The 20,041-nt window shown below is 29.2% G+C and overlaps 1 protein-coding gene across 1 annotated transcript in view; it reads left to right on the forward strand.

The window, feature by feature from the left end:
• Positions 1-346: 346 nt before the first annotated feature.
• Positions 347-20,041, forward strand: part of LOC131954902 (TPR and ankyrin repeat-containing protein 1) — a gene marked incomplete at its 5' end in the record, with an annotated part of 33,705 nt that continues 14,010 nt past the window's right edge. Inside the window, 34 exons of the mRNA XM_059318722.1 lie at positions 347-503; positions 1,873-2,110; positions 2,599-2,845; positions 4,148-4,283; positions 4,454-4,579; positions 4,781-5,082; positions 5,529-5,637; positions 6,032-6,153; positions 6,588-6,759; positions 7,285-7,410; positions 7,850-8,145; positions 8,771-8,879; positions 9,223-9,335; positions 10,016-10,181; positions 10,300-10,337; positions 10,483-10,633; positions 10,918-11,022; positions 11,132-11,310; positions 12,174-12,437; positions 12,716-12,946; positions 13,515-13,716; positions 13,935-14,017; positions 14,231-14,350; positions 14,717-14,903; positions 15,085-15,212; positions 15,382-15,639; positions 16,039-16,278; positions 16,474-16,642; positions 17,036-17,241; positions 17,334-17,427; positions 17,728-17,949; positions 18,273-18,366; positions 18,735-18,948; positions 19,581-19,745. Coding sequence (XP_059174705.1) covers positions 347-503; positions 1,873-2,110; positions 2,599-2,845; positions 4,148-4,283; positions 4,454-4,579; positions 4,781-5,082; positions 5,529-5,637; positions 6,032-6,153; positions 6,588-6,759; positions 7,285-7,410; positions 7,850-8,145; positions 8,771-8,879; positions 9,223-9,335; positions 10,016-10,181; positions 10,300-10,337; positions 10,483-10,633; positions 10,918-11,022; positions 11,132-11,310; positions 12,174-12,437; positions 12,716-12,946; positions 13,515-13,716; positions 13,935-14,017; positions 14,231-14,350; positions 14,717-14,903; positions 15,085-15,212; positions 15,382-15,639; positions 16,039-16,278; positions 16,474-16,642; positions 17,036-17,241; positions 17,334-17,427; positions 17,728-17,949; positions 18,273-18,366; positions 18,735-18,948; positions 19,581-19,745 — 5,769 coding nt within the window. The remainder of the gene's footprint in view (positions 504-1,872; positions 2,111-2,598; positions 2,846-4,147; positions 4,284-4,453; positions 4,580-4,780; positions 5,083-5,528; positions 5,638-6,031; positions 6,154-6,587; positions 6,760-7,284; positions 7,411-7,849; positions 8,146-8,770; positions 8,880-9,222; positions 9,336-10,015; positions 10,182-10,299; positions 10,338-10,482; positions 10,634-10,917; positions 11,023-11,131; positions 11,311-12,173; positions 12,438-12,715; positions 12,947-13,514; positions 13,717-13,934; positions 14,018-14,230; positions 14,351-14,716; positions 14,904-15,084; positions 15,213-15,381; positions 15,640-16,038; positions 16,279-16,473; positions 16,643-17,035; positions 17,242-17,333; positions 17,428-17,727; positions 17,950-18,272; positions 18,367-18,734; positions 18,949-19,580; positions 19,746-20,041) is intronic.

Raw genomic sequence — 20,041 nt, forward strand, 5'->3', positions numbered from 1 at the left:
TGACGGTGGCCGTTTTGTCGAAAAACTAAATGACGGGAGCCTATATGTCGGGAGCCTTATTGAATGGAGTCCTTTTGTCGGGAGCCTATTTGTCGGCAGCCTATATGACGGGGTCGCTGGCCATTTTGTCGGGGTCGTATTGACGGGGCCGTTTTGTCATTGGCCGTTTTGACGCCGCACGCCTAAAATTATATAATTTATATCTATCATTCTATAATCTTGCTGATATTTAAGCAGTGATTTAAACGCTTGAGGACTGATTCAGTAAACATTCATTTTCTACTTTATTATTTTTTATGACTTTTTCTTTTGAATAACGACACCTCCCGCTACACGTCGTCTTTAGGGACATCTGAGGGTAGCCAGGGCGTACTCACTCGGTGGGAGTCTGCACAAAGCTGTGCCTGCCCTAGAACGCGCCTACAGGTGTCTGACGTCACAGGATGACGACACTATCAGATGTAAAATACTGCATGAGCTGGTGGAGACAGGTCGACATGTTGGTGAGTTTTACGTTGAAAGTTTTATGTTGAAAGTTTTTAGTTGAAAGTTTTACTTTGGAAGTTTTATTATGAAAGTTTTACGTTGAAAGTTTTACGTTGAAAGTTTTACGCTGAAAGTTTTTCGTTGAAAGTTTTACGTTGAAAGTTTTACGTTGGTAGTTTTATTATGAAAGTTTTACGTTGAAAGTTTTACCTAGAAAGTTTTACGCTGAAAGTTTTTCGTTGAAAGTTTTACGTTGAAAGTTTTTAGTTTAAAGTTTTATGTTGAAAGTTTTTAGTTGAAAGTTTTACGTTGAAAGTTTTATGTTGAGAGTTTTTAGTTGAAAGTTTTTAGTTGAAAGTTTTACGTTGAAAGTTTTACGTTGGTAGTTTTATTATGAAAGTTTTACGTTGAAAGTTTTACCTAGAAAGTTTTACGCTGAAAGTTTTTCGTTGAAAGTTTTACGTTGAAAGTTTTTAGTTTAAAGTTTTATGTTGAACGTTTTTAGTTGAAAGTTTTACGTTGAAAGTTTTATGTTGAGAGTTTTTAGTTGAAAGTTTTTAGTTGAAAGTTTTACGTTGAAAGTTTTACGTTGGTAGTTTTATTATGAAAGTTTTACGTTGAAAGTTTTACCTAGAAAGTTTTACGCTGAAAGTTTTTCGTTGAAAGTTTTACGTTGAAAGTTTTTAGTTTAAAGTTTTATGTTGAAAGTTTTTAGTTGAAAGTTTTACGTTGAAAGTTTTACATAGAAAGTTTTACGTTGAAAGTTCTTAGTTGAAAGTTTTGGGTTGAAAGTTTTAAAGTTTGTGTTGAAAGTTTGACGTTGAAAGTTTTATGTTGAAAGTTTTATTTTGAAAGTTTTACGTTGAAAGTTTTACATTGAAAGTTTTACATTGAAAGTTTAATGTTGAAAGTTTTAAGTTGAAAGTTTTAAAGTTTTGTCTTGAAAGTTTACGTTAAAACTTTTCTGATAAAATTTGTACGTTAAAAGACAGCGTAAAATTTACAGTGAGGTTGTAGAGGGGAGGGGGGGGGGCGGTAAAAACAGCAGGAAAAAAACAGGGAAGGGGAGAATGTGAACTCCATTAGTTGACCCCATTCAATGGGGTTATACCAATATGAAAATAGCAAACTTACATAAGAAAGACTTATACAATTAATCTTTTGCATATTAACAATTATCACTTATTAGGGCCTACATAGTTGCAAAAGCAACATTTTTATTGCAAATGAACTGAAATGCTTAAAATTATTGATTGAAACAAAAAAATGTGCAGTGAACTTAATAAGTTAAAACATTGCCATCTCATTATTTATTAAAAAACCAAAACAAATTCCTTTGTTTTCTGTTATTAAATGTATACACTATACACGATTAATCTTTTCAAGAGGATCAAATCCCTAGAGATCTGACAGAGGAAGTTCCTGCCTCACTGTGGTCACAGGTCACCTACTTGTACATAGATTCCAAGTTCCAAGATTGGAAAACAGCTGAGTTTATAGTAAACAAAGCCTGGAAAATAAAGTTAAAACATGAGACCAGTTCTGTCGGTGAAATACAACCATTGAAATATGATGTTGATTTAGGCCAATTTTGTAAATATGATCAATTAAATAAAAATACACAGTGAGTTGATTTAATTTATTCTTTTGGCCTACCTTAACAACTAGATCTAGATCTATTATAATAGATCTATATGCCTTACATTTTAAAATATTAGGTATCAGGCTAAATAATAAATAAAGTTAATAAAAAAATAAAATAAAGTATAAAGATAATACAATAAAATGCTATTCTGCATAATTTTAATTTAAATAATATTCAATTTTTGAAAAAAACAACTTCTTAAAAATTAAAATATCTACTAAATTTGAAATTATTGGAAAAAAACATTTATCAAGTTAAGCATATAGGGCTGGTAAGTAGGTCACCAACCAGTTCTACGGCTCAATAAACACTGCATGAGCCATAGAACTGGTTGGTGACCTACTTACCAGCCCTATAGGTTTAACAGATACATAAATAAGGCTATTTATGTAACCTCGTGTCTGAATTCAGAAAATTTTTTAAAATTTTGACCACTGGCTTATAATAAATCTGATTTGTCCACGCAGGTGGGTTTGTCGTCTGCTGCTGTGGTACCTCACTGCTGGCTGTGATCACCTGCAGCTCAGGTTTCACCCGGGGGACACCTACTTCCATGCTACAGTCACAATAGTTGTGTTGACAGCAGAGACTCTCACCATGGAGGTCATGAGCCTGCTTCAGCATGTAGTGGAGAACATTGTCCTGGTCAACCATGAAGAAAACATTGTAGATGATAAAGGCAACACTGTGTGTCACCATTTGGCTACACTAGATGTAGGTAGAATTCAAGGGTTCTCATTATGTCGTTACCATATCACAAACTGTTTTAATCCACTCTATGTGTCACCATTTGGCATCACTTGATGTAGGTAGAATTCAAGAGTTCTCATTAGGTAGTTACCATATCACTAACTGTTTTAATCCACTCTATGTGTCACCATTTGGCTACACTTGATGTAAGTAGAATTCAAGGGTTCTCATTCTGTTGTTACCATATCACAAACTGTTTTAATCCACTCTATGTGTCACCATTTGGCTGCCCTAGATGTAGGTAGAAATCAAGGGTTCTCATTCTGTTGTTACCATATCACAAACTGTTTTAATCCACACTATGTGTCACCATTTGGCTACACTAGATGTAGGTAGAATTCAAGGGTTCTCATTCTGTTGTTACCATATCACAAACTGTTTTAATCCACTGTATGATTTACAATTTGGCTGCAGTTGATGCCGGCTAAATTCAAAGGTTTTCATTCTATGTTACCATATCACAAACTGTTTTAATTCACTCGATGTGTGAAAAAAACATTGTAGATGATAACGGCAACACTGTGTGTCACCATTTGGCTACACTAGATGTAGGTAGAATTCAAGGGTTCTCATTCTGTTGTTACAGAATCCCTAAAATTGTTTTAATCCACATGCGAGGCACCATTTAGCATCACTTATTGTACGTATAAATTCAAGGGTTCTCATTTTATTGTTTCCATATCACAAACTGTTTCAATCCACTCTATGTGTCACCATTTGGCATCACTTGATGTTGGTAGAATTCAAGGGTTCTCATTCTGTTGTTACCATTTCATAAACTGTTTGGAAACAGTTGATTTCAACTGTAGATTAATCCATGTATTTTAACTACAAAGCTTTTGCAATTCCACCTTCAACACTGGCTTACGAAAAAAAAAAATCAAAATGGCTACATGGTCAAGTTACCAGCTCTGACCCTTCGTTTACTTATCTGCGATGGAATTATATTTGAAAAGATGCAACTCATAACAGTTAGGGTCCATCTGGTTTCTCTTAACTAGGCTCTTAGAACCAGATGACCCTTTCTTCCAATGAAACACATCTAAGGATGATTAATTGATTATCATTGCTGATAAACGGTCAATGAGAAAAAAGGCCTTTGTGCCTACAATTGTAACCGTTTTTTGAATAAATTTGAATAAATTTGAATAAATTTGAATAAATTTGAATAAATTTGAATAAATTTGAATAAATTTGAATAAATTTGATCTACTTTACACTGCTATTTCTTCATTAAAATGTTCTTATGTATTTACTTATACACAGAGTCAGCCATCTGCTGAAGAAGTCCTGGTTTACCTACTGAACAAAGGTGTAGACATTCAGAAGAAAAATAAAGATATGAAAACAGCTTTACAGATAGCAACAAAGCCACAGTTTGTGAATATTTTACTCAAGGAAAGTGAGTGTCTATGCTACTCACTTTGTTAACTTATTTCAGTGAAAATTTATCATTTTAAATTAGCTTTATAATTTCTTCATTTTACAACAATCCTGATATTAAAGCTCTTGATTTATGTATAAGTTTAAATTGGTTGCTTTTAATCATGTTCCATTTGTTTTGCCACTTAGATACAAGAAATCTAGTCACCGAGATCAACAATGATTACTCCTTAAGCAAACAAGAAGCTGGTTTAAGGAATGACGATACAAAAATCAATCATTTAATTAATCTTATCTCATCCAATTTTCTACCAGGTATGACATGAAATTGTAAATTTTTTGAAAAAGAATTTCAAAACAAGATTTCTATTTTATTTAAATTAATATAAACTTTCACAAAATAATTATAATATTGAGGTAATAAACATTTTAAAAAGTTCAAGCACAATGTTTTTTAAATTGAAAAAAAAGTAAAAGAAATTATATTTTTATTTTAAAAATATTCTGAATCCCTAGCCAATTTGCCTGAACTCCTCTCATTATGTGATGAAGCCTATTTGGAAATGTTGATGTGTTTAGCCACATCACAAAAATGGGAGCTCGTTTTGACTTTGTTTGATGAGAAAATGAAAACAGAGCAGGCTGAGAAGTTCGGACACCATGCTAAAAATATTTCCATTTTAAACCTGATCAAAGAATCAAAGCAACTATGTCATGAGTCTGTAAAGATTGAGCTTGTGAAACGACTTGCTGCAGTTAAAGCAGATTTAACTGAAACATCATTGTTGGTAGTTTGCTTACAAAATGAGGAATGGGAGGTACACCTAATTTTTCATATTACTTTGACTATCATACACACTTTGTTTAAATTTTTGTAAAAATCTTATTTGTGAATAAGAAAAAAATAGTTTTATAAGCTGATTCAATATAGGAATAGTATGATAATTTATAAAGGTATGGCGTAGGCTAAGTAGTAGAGTACTAGGCTGCTAACCTGCAAGTCTCAAGTTTGAATCCGGGTCTAAGTCAATAGAACATACCTATGTCCACCCAGCTCTAATGGGTACCTAACTCATGTTAGGGATAGTAAAGGTTGCTGGGCATAGTGCTGACTACACTTTCACTTCATATGCCAAGGTCAAAAAACGAACTATATATCATATGCTCAATGGATTGCCTAAAGAGGATTCTTTACTTACTTTTAAGTAATTTTTAAGTATAAAATACTGCTCAAAACATGTAGTGTTAAACTTTTGTTTTTCAGTTGGCAAATACTTTATTAGAACTGGGAGCCGATCCCTCTGGGCTATCACTAGAAGAAGGAGACACACCAAATCACGCAGCCTTAAATATAGCCTTGAACAAATTTCCAGGTATCTTAAAAGATTAACTGAACTAACATTTTTATATCCAGTATGCAAGATTTAACTAATTTCATAACTAAACTCAATAATTTATTTTACTTGATAAAGTTGCCTGATAACTAAAATTGCAAAATGAAAACTGCATCAGAAAATACCATGAATTAACTGACCTCACATTATAATTTCCAGTTTGCAAGTGATACAATTTCTTTTGCAAGGGTTTATTCATTTCATAATTTTACAGAATAAAGTAAAGATTTGTCTGATAAATAATTTACAAAATTAAAACTACATCAGACAACATTATTAATTTAAAAATTAATTGATTGATGAACCAATTTTGGAAGATAAAAAATAAATTGAAAGGCATAAAAATAACCTAAGACGTTTAAAATGTTTACAGGTAATTTTTCCATATTAAAAACATTGAGGAGTATATACGAACAGGGTGTCAACCATTATCCTAAACTTGATTTGTCAGAAAAAGATAATGGCGGAAATACCATTTTACATGTAGCAGCCAAGGTAAAAAGAAATGTCTTGATATTCCTAATTTAAGTATATAAATTTATAACAGAATACACATGTTCACATGTGACTATTGAATGAATTTTTGTTCTAAGCCTACTTATCAACCATCAGTTTTTAGTTGATGTATCTCAATCAGAATGTTGATCATTATGTAAAAGTAAAATTAAAAAAAAAATATTGTAACTGATAACTTAGCTATACAATTAAACACGCATATATAATACAGCTTTTTAATTTATTTTTATATACATTTTTGTATCCAGTTTGAATTAAATGATTTTTTTTATGTATCACCACTCATAATGTTGATCATAATGCAATTGTAAAATTATATTTTAAAAAATTGTAGTTGATAATATAGCTATATAAATGAAACACTCATATTTAATACAACTTTAATACATTTTTTGTTTGTTTTGAAATTCCAGTCTGAATTAAATGAACATTCCATATTTGCTGTGAAACTGCTATGTGAATGGAATGTAGATCCATGTATAGAAGATGCTGATAAAAAAAGGCCAGCTTTTTACTTGAATGAAGATGATGAAAGATTAATTTGTTTGAAATCTCTTCCGAATTTTGTAGATAAACATACTGAAGGTAAATTTGAAAATGGCTAGGTATCTTCTTTTCCCATCTGTGCCCAAGACCCATAGAGTAGATAAAGTAGAGTTCATCTCTTTAATTGACCATGGCATATGAAGGGACAGTGTTGTCAGCATTATGCCTAGCTGTCTTTATTTTCTTTAATGTAAGTAAGAATGGATTCCACTGACTTGAACCTGATTTGAACTCGATACTTTTGTTTGGGTTAGCTCTACCACTTGGCTATGCCATCCCTAAATATCTAGGTATACTTCAATTTTTGTATTATCAAAGCAAAAGTTTAAAACACAGAACTCAAAGAGGAATAGCACCTTGCCTTTAGGTTTTCAGTTATAATATTTAACTGGCAATATTAAAAAAAATAGTTCTTCATATTAAAATTATGTTAAGCTATTTCAATTATATTTAAGTTATTAAACCTAATATCACTGAGCAAATTTTATAAAACTATTTTAGGTTTTACCTAGGCATTTAATTTTAATCAACATGTTAATGATGTTAATGTTATTGCCTCCTCAGCAATAAAATCACTGGTTACTGAAATAAACAACATCAACAAACCAAAAAAGTCTAAAAAGAAAAACAAGATGGACAAAACAAAGCTCAAAGAGTTGTGCACTCTTATCTCAACAGACATGCTGCCAAGTAATTCATTTTTTGACTTTTTTTTTACTATTAATAGTTCTCATTAAGCTTTTTTTCCCTTCATTTTATTACATTTTACAAGCTAATTTTATATGTTAAACAGTCTTTTTTTAAAAAAAGGGTCTTAAGATTCAAAATACATTTCATACATTAGTAAACAAAACCAAATAATTAGTTTAATAATAATTGACGCTATTTTCTCTTAAACCTGATGGAAAATATGAGTCTAATTGACGTTTTTAGTATATTTATAAAAAAGCTGAGTAGCAATAATGCTGCCAAGCCTAGAAACATCTTTTATACATTTATACTGTAATGATTTTACTCTATATTGTTGTGCTAACATTAATGGAGATTAAATCACACAGCGTTGATCCGTTTATCAAATATTTAAAAATAAATAACTGCCCAAAAATACTTCTTTTGATCTGAATTTCAGCCATTTTACCTATACTTTTGGAATTGGATCATGAGTTATATTTGGAAATGTTGAAATGTTTGGCAAGAACAAAAAACTGGTTGTTGTTCATAAGCTTATTAAAAGAGGACAGGAAAACAAAACCCAATTGGGAGTTTGATGGCTTTACAAAAGACATTTCACTGCTAACTGTTGTTAAAGAACCAATGTGTGCGGAGTCATTGAAGATAGAGATAGTCAAACAACTGGCTGAGCTGGGGGCTAATGTTACAAATAACAAACTTCTACAGCATTGTTTACAAAATGAGGAATGGCTGGTAATAATTTATTAAATTTTATTCTTGTTAAATTCTAATTAAGTTTTTTTTTAATAAAATACCAATGATAGACTAAAGAAAACTTTGTAGGTCTAAGATAGTACAAGTTTACAATAAGAAAAGCATGATAATTTATTTAAGAAACAAACACATCATTCTCAGAATAATAAATAAAAAGCTTCTGATCACATAGATTCACCTTTACGTATCTATCACATTTGCAAAGATCTAGAAAATTATAATACATTACTTATTATTGGTAAAGTAAAGAATACCCATTTATGACCTAATGGTCAAAACAGAAGGTGAAGTAGAATATTCCTGTGTCCTTGACCTACAAATTGGCATACAAATGGATACTTTGGTCAGTTCTATGCCCTACTGCCATTACTTTGCATACATGAGTCAAAAACCCCATACCAAGCTAGTGGACTCAAGGACATCCTATCGACACTAGCGCAGTAACTGATCTTAAGACTTTTAGGTTTGTGGTCATGCTCCCATGAGCGACCATGTCGTCCTAAATGCATTATGTTTAATACAGGGCCTACTTTAAGTTAACATAAATGCAAATAATTACATAACAAATTACAATGACTAGTTTTAAAACACTATTTTCACACAGCTAGCTAACACCTTATTAGAGGTTGGAGTTGATCCAGTTGGTCTGTCACTAGAAGAAGGGGACTCACCAAACCATGCAGCACTTAATATAGGCCTGAATAAAACTCCAGGTATATCTTTAGCGAAATGTTTTACATTTTATTATTGAAGTTTATTAATTTGTTGTATTATTTTTACTTTGTAATAAGATATTTTTTTAATTGTATGAAAAAAATAATTCTTAAAGAAATAGGCCTACTTAAGAACACAGACTGCTTATTTTGAATATTGAAAAAGTGCATAAGTACATTTAGAAAGTAAAAGATTTTTTTTTTTTAATGAGGAATATAATTAACCAGTCTTATGCCTTAGATAATAAGATAGAGATAATATTCCAAATTCTGAATGAAATTTAAATTCAACACCATTAGTTGAGAGTGTATTTGTTATAATTGATTATTTTTCAAATTGCAGGAGATTTTACTATACTACAGACCCTGAGAAAGATACATCAAGGAGATAAAAACTATCTCCACCTATCACACAAAGATGAGGCTGGGAATACAGTTTTACACCTAGCTACCAGGGTATGTAGAATTAAATTCAGTCACACTCCCCGGTCAAGTGAGAGAGCATGTGATTGTTATCTTGAAAGTCTCCAGTTTGGTCACAAAATTACAGCTAAGAAGTAATAGAACAAAATCTAGTGGTGATAAAGTAGAATAATAGATAGGCCTATATATTTTCAAATCAATAAAGTAGAATAATAAAAGTTAAAGTAAAAATAAATCATCTTAAAATTATATGATTTTTAGAGAAGCTAACAACACATTTTATTTATTTTCAAAATATAAAAGACAGGAATTTAATTCAGTATTGCCATTTGAAATCAATATCTTTATTCTAATGACACAGCTTTTACCCATATAACCATTAGCCATTATATTTTGTGTTAAGCCCTTTGTATTACTAATAGTATGGGTTTTAATCTCATATGAATAACATGGCGTTTTAAGTTACTTAAAAATTCATAAAAATATGACATTGGGACCTAAAAATGTGAATATTAAATAATTTTTTATTATTATGGGACAATTATGCTTTACAGTTAAGCTTTCTAGCAGATTACAAACTTAGGACAAAAGATGCTTATTTAAAAAAAATACTTTTTATATCCAAAATGTATATATTTGCAAAAATTCCTGTAATAAAGCTATTTTGAGATTTCAATTCAGCATCAAATTTTTTTTTTATAAAAATTTCTAAGGCTGCATTCAGTGAACATTCTGTCAAAGCTGTTAAGCTCTTATGTGAGTGGAAAGTAGAATACAATGTAAAAGATGGTGCTGGAAAGTTGCCAGGTTGTAATTTGACAGAACAAGATGAAAGATATGCTTATCTAAAAAAATTACCACATTTTATGAGTTCAGAAGGTAATTTTTAAAGTTAGTAACCATGTTAAAATTATGCCTAGATTTCTACATACATTATTAATCCTTATAAAAGTTAGAATAGTACAAATTGAAGTATAATCAGACTTTTTTTTTTCAGAAGCAGAAAAAAATGAATCAATAAATTCTCAGAATGAGGTATTCATTTTAAAAAAATAATTAGATTCTTTTAAAAGACATATAAACAGATAGTTTTGTTTTCTGCAGTTGATATACATTAATATGCTTCCATTTAGTTTGTGGTATGATGTTAAATTAAATGATTTTGATTTTTTATGTTCAGAGTTTTAGAAAAAAAGCAATTGATGTTTTGCAAAAATTGGTGGATTTTAGAGGTTTTCTGACACCAGAGGGCAACACAAAAGAATATAAGGAGGAGCTTCAAGATTCAGATGAGGAGGAAGAAAATGATAAAAATGTTGAAGGCAGTGAAGGTAAGTTTTTCCATATCATATTTTATACAAAAGACATTTTTCATAGAACACCATTAAATTTTATCACCAGCCAAATCCATAAGAGTAGTGCTAAATATAAAACAAATTTGAATATTATTGATTTTACCTATTTATATTAATAAACCCATATATCCAGGAGTCTATTTCATAATATGATTTTGCAGAAATATTAATTAAATTTGAAAAAAAAATTCATTAGGATATACAATTTATCATATATTTACTTAGAAAATTTATAAATAGTATTTTAAATCCAAAATTAGACACATCAAATGAGGAGAGAACTCTTGAAGATTTATCTGCTTATGAAAATGTGGTTGTAGATCCAAAAGATTTTGAGTCTATGGAGTGGGATGTTGATTGCACTGGTTTGTAGTATTTTAAATAGATGTTGTAGATGTTGCTAGTGTTAGAAGAATCTATTTTCCACGCAAAAATACAAGTTCTAGTTAAGAATATTTTTAAAATTATTTTCAGAGGAAGTCTGGAATTTGTTAAAATCTACAACAGAAATCCAAGGTAAAACAAGTGGTGATTCTTCTGATGACATCACTTCCAAAAAGACAAACAGGAATAAACTTTCGCAAGCAATGAAAAATTTAATCATGTTAAAAATCAAAGAGCTTTGTTCTGGTGACTGGAAGTCTAGCCAAAAGGTAGCTATAAATAAATTGAGTTATATTGACTATAAATACTAGACCTATCTAGCGAAAAGGTAGCTATAAATTGAGTTGTATTGACTATAAATACTAGCCCTATCTAGCTAAAAGGTAGCTATAAATTGAGTTATATTGACTATAAATACTAGCCCTATCTAGCCAAAAGGTAGCTATAAATTGAGTTATATTGACTATAAATAGTAGCCCTATCTAGCTAAAATGTAGCTATAAATTGAGTTGTATTGACTATAAATAGTAGCCCTATCTAGCTAAAAGGTAGGTATAAATTGAGTTGTATTGACTATAAATAGTAGCCCTATCTAGCCAAAAGGTAGGTATAAATTGAGTTGTATTGACTATAAATAGTAGCCCTATCTAGCCAAAAGGTAGCTATAAATTGAGTTCTTTTTTTAACATAAACAGTAGGCCTGACTATACATTTTTATTGTGATCTTATCAATATAAGGTGTAACTGCATTTTTTTTTACAAAATAAGGATGTTAATTTTATAATTATTTTGCATTAACACAACAATGTCTGCAAAAGCTATATCCTAATAATAGGCTAAGTTTATTTAAATAAGGTACTCAAATTGTTTTAATTAAACAAGGCTTATTAATAAGTATACCTTAACTATAAATTTTTATTTTAGTAGTAGTAGTCTTAACAGAAATTATTCTGAATCGTTTTTCACTTTGCTTTTATATTTAATTTAATTTAATTTAATTAAAAATTTTAATCAAGTCAGACAGATTACTACTGGCAATTTAGAGTTATATTTTTCAATAATAAATTCTTTGGTCAATGTAGTTTTAAAATAAATCCAAATTTACTAAACCATAATAAAATTTTGATTTTAGAATGATGATGTCCCTACTACAATACAATTATACAAGACTCCTCTACCAATGGATGCTTGTATACTGTGGGAATGTATCATTGCCTTTTCACCCAGACTGAGCCAAACATTCTCTATGAAAAGTTCATCTAGTCCAGCAGCAAATGGCAAAATATTTTCCCAACACATTCTCATCAGAGATATTGTGCTGAAAAGTTCTGACCTGCAAGCTGCTATTGATAAAATTGTTCAGTCACACAGTAAAGGTCAAGCTAGCAAAGTAAAGGTACATGAAAATATAAAATATTTAATTTCATGTATTTTTAAACTGTGGTAAAACTACTTTTTCTTAATGCAGCATTTGTAATATTTATTACATACAACTGTGTTTGATCTAAACAAAAAGAAAAAAACAAATTAACAAAAAATGACATTACAAACATGTAACTGAAATTCGGTAAAATGTTAAACTTTGAAATAATGTAATATTAATTCATTACATATCTAAATTAAAAAAAAAATACAAGCCAGTCAAAAATGACATAGTTTTTTCTTATTTCTCAGAAAGTTCTTAAAGCACAGATTCACAGAAGTAGAAATAAATCTGGAGCAGATTCAAAGCATCTACCAATAAAGTATACAGAATGTGATGATGCACCAAAAGAAATTGATGGGAGAAAATATGTCAGCTTTTACCCTCCAGCCAGCTCTCATTCAAAAGAGCACACAATCTTGAAGTTCTATCCTCTCAATTCTTTAATGGCGGAGGCAATCTTGAGAAATAGTGATTCAGAGGTAGAAAAATATTTATTCAATGTTGTAATGAATACATTATAGGCTTATAATCAGTGTTTCTTTCAGAAATTTTTTAAAATGAATTTATTGCTGGATAGTTAATCCAATTGTTAAGGTGTGAAATTCTGATCAGAAACTTGAGAGGAGCTTTTTTTTTATCATGTCTATTTTTTAAATGATCACATTTTAACATACATAGGGAATAGATTACCCTAACCATAGGCTCTAACTTAAAGCTTTAAGTTGTACTCACTAGCTTTGCAAATAAAACAAACATACAATCTATTAACCTCAGCATACTCAGTTATTAATTTTTCTAATCATAATCTAATTTAATTAATATGTCTTAAACTTATTGGATTCATTTTCAAACATAATCTTCACACCACTGCTTTTCCATATTCATCTCCTTGTTAACTTCTGAAATTTGGTATTTAATAATTGAAGTAAAGTTCAATACAAGTTTGTCCTTTAACTTGTTTTTTTTAAAATATATCATTGGTTCTTAACAGATTTTTTTTACCTCGTTTTTTAAATTTTTTTTAATGCATTATATTTAAAATTTCAGATTGACTTCCCTTTTCAAGTGACTGACATTGAACACAGCATCATCCATCTAGAACAGAATTCACCTATTCTGTTACTAGGTCGTAGTGGAACAGGCAAGACCACGTGTTGCCTATATCGACTGTGGGCACTTTATTTAAAAGACAGAAAGGGTGGACAACCACGGTACCTCAAAATTTTGCCTGCAGAAGAGGATTTAGGTGGTAAGAATTTAACTTTTATTTATAGTCATTACTAATTTATCTTGTTATAGCTATATTTTCCCTTTCTAACTTTTAAAATAATATTCGAAGCATTGAAATTCTATTATATTTTTCAGGCTAATTTTAAAACATCCTATTAACAACTAAAGAAAATATAGCTAGAGAGAAAGAGATAAATGAATTTTTATTTCTTTTTTATCTTATAATTTTTGTTTTAGAATTTATTCAAACTGATGATTCTGATGAAAATGAATCTAAAGATGAGAATGAGGGTGTTGATGAATATGAATATCTCCATCAGGTAAAAACAATAGATATTTGTATTTTACTTAAAGGAAATGTTTTTGTTACATTAATCGGTGTAGAAGCAGTGCAATTTTGTGATATAACATTTGTTCATTGTAGAGCTTTGAATTTACATTGTTTGAATTGTTCTCAAATCTTAATCTTTATTTATCAATTATAAAGTATTGAAAACAATATTTGAAGCAACATTTTATTCCTTAAATTCTAGGTGTTTGTAACTAAAAATTCTGTACTTTGTGCTGAGGTCAGAAAAAACTTCAAAAAGTTATGCAGAACATCCAAAATAACTGAAATAAATAATCAAGATAGGTTGCTAAATAATTTACAGGTAAATTAAGGAGAAAAAGGTTACTTTAAAAAAAAATGTTCTGTTAATTAAACTAGTTACAACTTTGTATGGTGATATGATTTTAAAAAAATTAAATTATAATTTTAAATATATAAATCAAATAGAGAAGAAACCAAATGAATGTGCTTAAAACAAACAGATAAATAGAAAACTAATAATGTTTTAATAGTTGTGAAAAGCATGTAATTATTAAATTTAGGCCTGCTGCAACAATATTTTAATGTTACGATAATTTCAATTGAGAACAATAGAATGAACAAAAATATCATATTTCAGCCCATTTTTAAAAATAATTTATTTAGGAAAGTTAGTGCTATTAGCAAAATTTTTTTTTTTAATTTTCAGGATTTAGAGGACAACGACTACCCATTATTTTTTACATCGAGACAATTACTTCTTCTTTTGGATGCCTCAGCTGATGGCAAATCATTTTTCCCCCGAGATGAGGATTTGGCACTGAAACATCCTATAGCTGGCTGGGGGATGCAGGATAAAAATCTGGCTATTATGTTGACAGAAAATGTAGCTGATGGTAAAGAAACATTTTTACGGGCCAGATAATTTTTAACAGTCCTTTATTTTAAATTCTGAAAACAGATTTTAATTTTGAAATTATTTCTTGTTTGTACTTTCTATGTTGACACTTTAAAATTTTAACTATCTGTATAACTTTGTTTTGATATCATATCTTAATAAAGAGTTTTTATAAACAGATGCTGAGAATAGCAATAGGCAATCAACTTCAAGTAATTCAAAAGCAAAGGAAAAAAAGAAAAGGCTAAGAGAATGCAACTATGATATGTTTTCTACAGAAATCTGGTCAACATTTGACAAAAAAAAGGTTGTCACAAATTCAATTCTTAATAATGAAAAAACAAATTTTATGAGAAAACAAAAAAATCTTTTAAAACATTCATTTGAATTTTTTTTAAAAATACTTATATTTACATATCATTTGTTTAAAATACAGAAATTTTTCAACTAATAATCTCTATTTTTAATTCTTACAGACAAGAAACTTCCATCCTTCTCTTGTGTGGACTGAAATTATGTCCTTCATTAAAGGCTCATTTGAGTCCCTCTCCACCGAGCAAGGATATTTAACACTGCATCAATACCAATCTGTAGGATTAAAGCAAGCTCCTAAATACACTGCTGAACGAAATGAGATATATGAAATTTTCAAGCTCTACAACTCTTATATAAAAGAATATAACCTGTTTGATGAAGCTGATGTGGTGTCTAACATTTACCACAGGTTGAAAGGTGTAAGTTAAATTATGAGAATTGAGAATGTAAAAAATACATTGTTTTTTTAAATATTGTTTATAAATTTGCAGCACAAATATAATTTATAAAATTAGGAACAAAATAAAAGTTTCTTTTAAATTATAAAAAATTGTTATTACAAAGTAATTGAAGCTAATTGGAACAGCTTTGTGCCTGTTTCTAATTATACCACTAAAAATGGAAAATATATTCAAAACAACATAACAGAATCTTTAAGGATATTGATATGTAATTGTTAAAAACTTAAAAAGAAAATTAACCTATTTAGAATTGATGCAAGTAGTTTCAAATAATTAGCAATTTCTTCCCTTTTAATAGCAAATTTAGGCTAAAATTTAATTAAGAAATTTATTCTTGTACATGTTAAAAAAAAATAGATGCACTACATTCCTTGGACATTCCATGAGATCTATGTGGATGAGACCCAAGACTTTACCCAGTCAGAGTTGGCGCTCCTTGTTACATTATGTCAAAACCCAAATAACATGTTTCTGGCTGGAGACACTGCACAGAGCATCATGAGAGGAATTTCTTTTCGTTTCTGTGATCTCAAGTCATTGTTCTTTTTTGTGGAACAAACACAAAAGAGGAAGAAAAGTAGATCTTCAAAAATAGAGGTTAGTTTAATTGTGCTTATTCTTAAAACAGTTGAGTCATTGTTTTTTTTTGTTTTTTTTTGTGAAGAATAAAAAAATACAAAGCAAAGTAGATCTTCAAAAATAGAAGTATCTTTGATTATACACAAATTCTATACCTACGATACTTTTAGTTAATTACAAATAAATTAATGTTTTTCTTTTAACATTTCACAGCTTGAGCATCTGACCATCAATTACAGGTCTCACGCAGGCATCCTATCCCTTGCGTCCTCAATTCTCGCCCTATTGGAGAAACTCTTTCCCGATACAATAGATTGTTTAGAAAAAGATCAGGGCATGTTCGATGGCCCGAAGCCTTTGCTAATAGAAACGTGCGAAGCAGGTTAAAAACATTTAAATATACTTTTCTAAAACTCTTAAGTAGAGAGAAAAAATATTTTAAATTGTTGTTTATTAAATTAATATATTGAAAACCAAACAATTGTTAAAATACAATATTTAAACAATAGTAAATATATTTTAAAATTATAGTAACTATATTAAGTTAAAGTTGAAGAATTACATTCTTTCAAGACATTAAGTCTCGGTTCAGTTCATAAGTTTTATTAAAATATTTATGACATAAGCAAACAAATTAATTAGCATTTATAAAGTCTAAAGAAACTTTTTAAAATTACACTATAACTTCAAACAAAAAAGATTAAAACAAATATTATTTTAATTATTACTTTGAAATAAATTCTATATCTGAAAACTTGTTCTTGTAATATTTCAGCGGAGTTGGCTAAACTCTTGACAGGTAGTCAGAGAGAAACCTCCCATATTGAATTTGGAGCACACCAGGCAATTATAGTTGCGAATCAGCAGACCAAAGATCTCCTTCCTGAAGAGTTAAAAAATGGAATAGTTTTAACTATTTTTGAATCCAAGGGACTTGAATTTGATGATATCTTAATTTACAACTTTTTTAAAGATTCACAGGTATAGAAATTTTTTTTTTATATTGCCAACATTTTTCTTTTTTTAAATAAAACAAATGCTGTGTAATAAACCTGATTTTTTTTAAAATTTAGGCTGAAAAAGAGTGGCGAGTTGTAACTGAGTTCTTAAATGCTTTAGCTGATGAAGCAAAACAAACAAATGAAGGAATGGAAAATTTTGATTTCGGTGATTTATAATTTTACATTAATATTTATTTTTCCATTTATCATCTGCTTTTGTAAATTATTATATTTATATCGTATGGTTTATTTATTATAATATTTATAATAATGTTACATTGTGATAGTTATTACAATTATCGCTGTTGATAAAAAATTAGAATTAATTCTAGCAAACATTAAAAAATAAAGGTAGTTTAACCCTACGCTTATAAAAATGTTATAATACTCTGTCAAATTATGAATTTTAGAACATTGTTTAAGCCAAGTAATCAACATAAAGATCTAGAAACTATTTTTGTTTCAGTTTTACTAGAGCACAAGGATGCACCAAAAGGTTTGCCCTTTGATAAAAATCAGCACCAGCTCCTTGAGACTGAGCTCAAGCAGCTTTACACTGCAGTCACACGAGCTCGAGTTAATGTCTGGATATTTGATGAGTGTGCTAAGAAACGAGATCCAATGTTTCATTTTTTCAAATCTCAGAAACTGGTGTCACAAGGACAAGAACAATCTGATTCAGTCAAAGGTATAAAAATTAACTAAACAGCAACTACCTTTTTTTTAATTAAAATAAATATTCTGTTAAACAAAATTAGTTTTATCAATGATGAACTGAAATGAATTAAATCTACATTACATTATTGGTTTTGTAAATTATTATAGAGTCAGAATTCAGTTAAAATCACAAGTATCTTTCTTGATGTGAATAACTTTTAGTCTTAAATTATCGGGCACTTTTTATTAAACTACTAGCAAAATTTTTATTTTAATAACGGAAAACATTATTTATGTAAAACCCTGTTTCTATTGATGTTTTATACATTTTGATTAACCTTTTTATTTTGCAAGGATTTATGGAAGCCTCTACTGCAAAAGACTGGGTAAAAAGAGGGGATGAATTCATGGCAAAGAAATTATTTTTGGAGGCAATTAAATGTTACAGGTTTGATTATTATTTTTTTTCTCATAGATATCGATAGACATAGGGGTACTATTTCAGACCTTATGATCTATAATTTATGAGGCTAAGTGAAATAGATTTGGTACCCCAATACATAAAACGATTGTATCACAAACTTTATTGTTTTCTCATAGATATTGATAGACATAAGGGTACTATTTCAGACCTTATGATCTATAATTTATGAGGCTAAGTGAAATAGATTTGTTACCCCAATACATAAAACGATTGTATCCCAAAACTTGCTTTTTTCTCCTGCCAAATCAGATTTTTATCCTATGTGAGTAGGGCAGATTGCAACTAACTTTAAAACTAGAATTTATTTTAATTTTTAAAAAATATGCTTTCAGGAAAGCCCAGAAGCCAAACAGAGAAAAAAAAGCCATCGCTTACAGTAAAGCAGACTCAGCTACAAAACATACAAACTTAAGTCTCAAGAAAAATGGATTTCTTATTGCTGGTTTTCAATTTGCCCATTGTAAATTTCTGAATTCAGCTGCTCGTTGTTTTCAAAATGCAGGGGAAAATGCACTAGCAGCAATGGCTTTTGAAAAATGTGGGAAGGTTAGAATTTTATTTTTTATCTGTAATACTGTTTAATTGTTAAGTGATTGATTTAGTTATTGCTTGACTTTATTCAGTTTATTAATTATAAGAAAGGATAAAGATAAACATGACTTCCAGATAAAAAGTTGAAAATGTATAGCAGAAAATGCTTGGACTCACTTGGACACGTATTGTTAGAAAATTGTAGTGTCCATCCTGATATGCATTAAAAAAAGGCATCCGTTTAAAAAAAAACTGTAAACAATTAATAATAATTAAAAGATAGCTTAGATGCTACATTGAATCAATATTTAAAATATTTGTTAACTTTAATATGAAATATTGTATAGGGTATATTGTATAGCACATCTGATTTTCTTAAGTGTTTAATTTTATATTTTACAAAACAGTGTTGTGTAAAAAAAAAGTGTTACCATAAAAAATTATTATATTAATTTATTTGGCCTAAATTAAAAGGTGTAAAAATGGCATGTTTAATTTATTTTTAATCTTTCTAAAATATTACATTTACAAAAGTAAATATAATATTACATTAGGCACATATTTAAGTTAAATAACAAATATAAATATCTTTTTTTTTACAAAATTGAAATAACTTTTAGATTGATAATATTTTGTTTATATTACAGTTTGAAGAAGCATATAAGCAATATTTAGAAGCAAAATCTTATATCAAGGCCTGCTCTTGTCTAGAACAGCTTGGACGTTATGGAGATGCTGTCAAAGAGTTGTGTAAACAGAAATTATTTGAAGAAGCCATAAAATGCCACCACAGATATAATGATTTGATTAAGGTACTTATTAAAATCAATGTTATAAAGAACAAGTGAACAAGCCATAGTAAATTAAACTCATTAGTATTAACCATAATGATACTTAATGATGTAAAAAAAGCCTAGGATAGCTCTATTTTACAATAAATGCTTTTCACAAGAAATATTACTAAATCAATTTACATAAAGACATCTGATGTGCCAAAAATATAAAAAGTATTATGTTGCGCATAATTAGAATTTTACAATTTGAGCAAAATTATTATCATTAATTAAACTGTTACTAATCTGCTTTGACTTCTACCTAACAGTTAGAT

This window comes from Physella acuta, unplaced genomic scaffold, assembly GCF_028476545.2.
Source record: "Physella acuta isolate Inbredline_101_S28 unplaced genomic scaffold, ASM2847654v3 ptg001038l, whole genome shotgun sequence".
Classification (NCBI taxonomy): Eukaryota; Metazoa; Mollusca; class Gastropoda; family Physidae; genus Physella; species Physella acuta.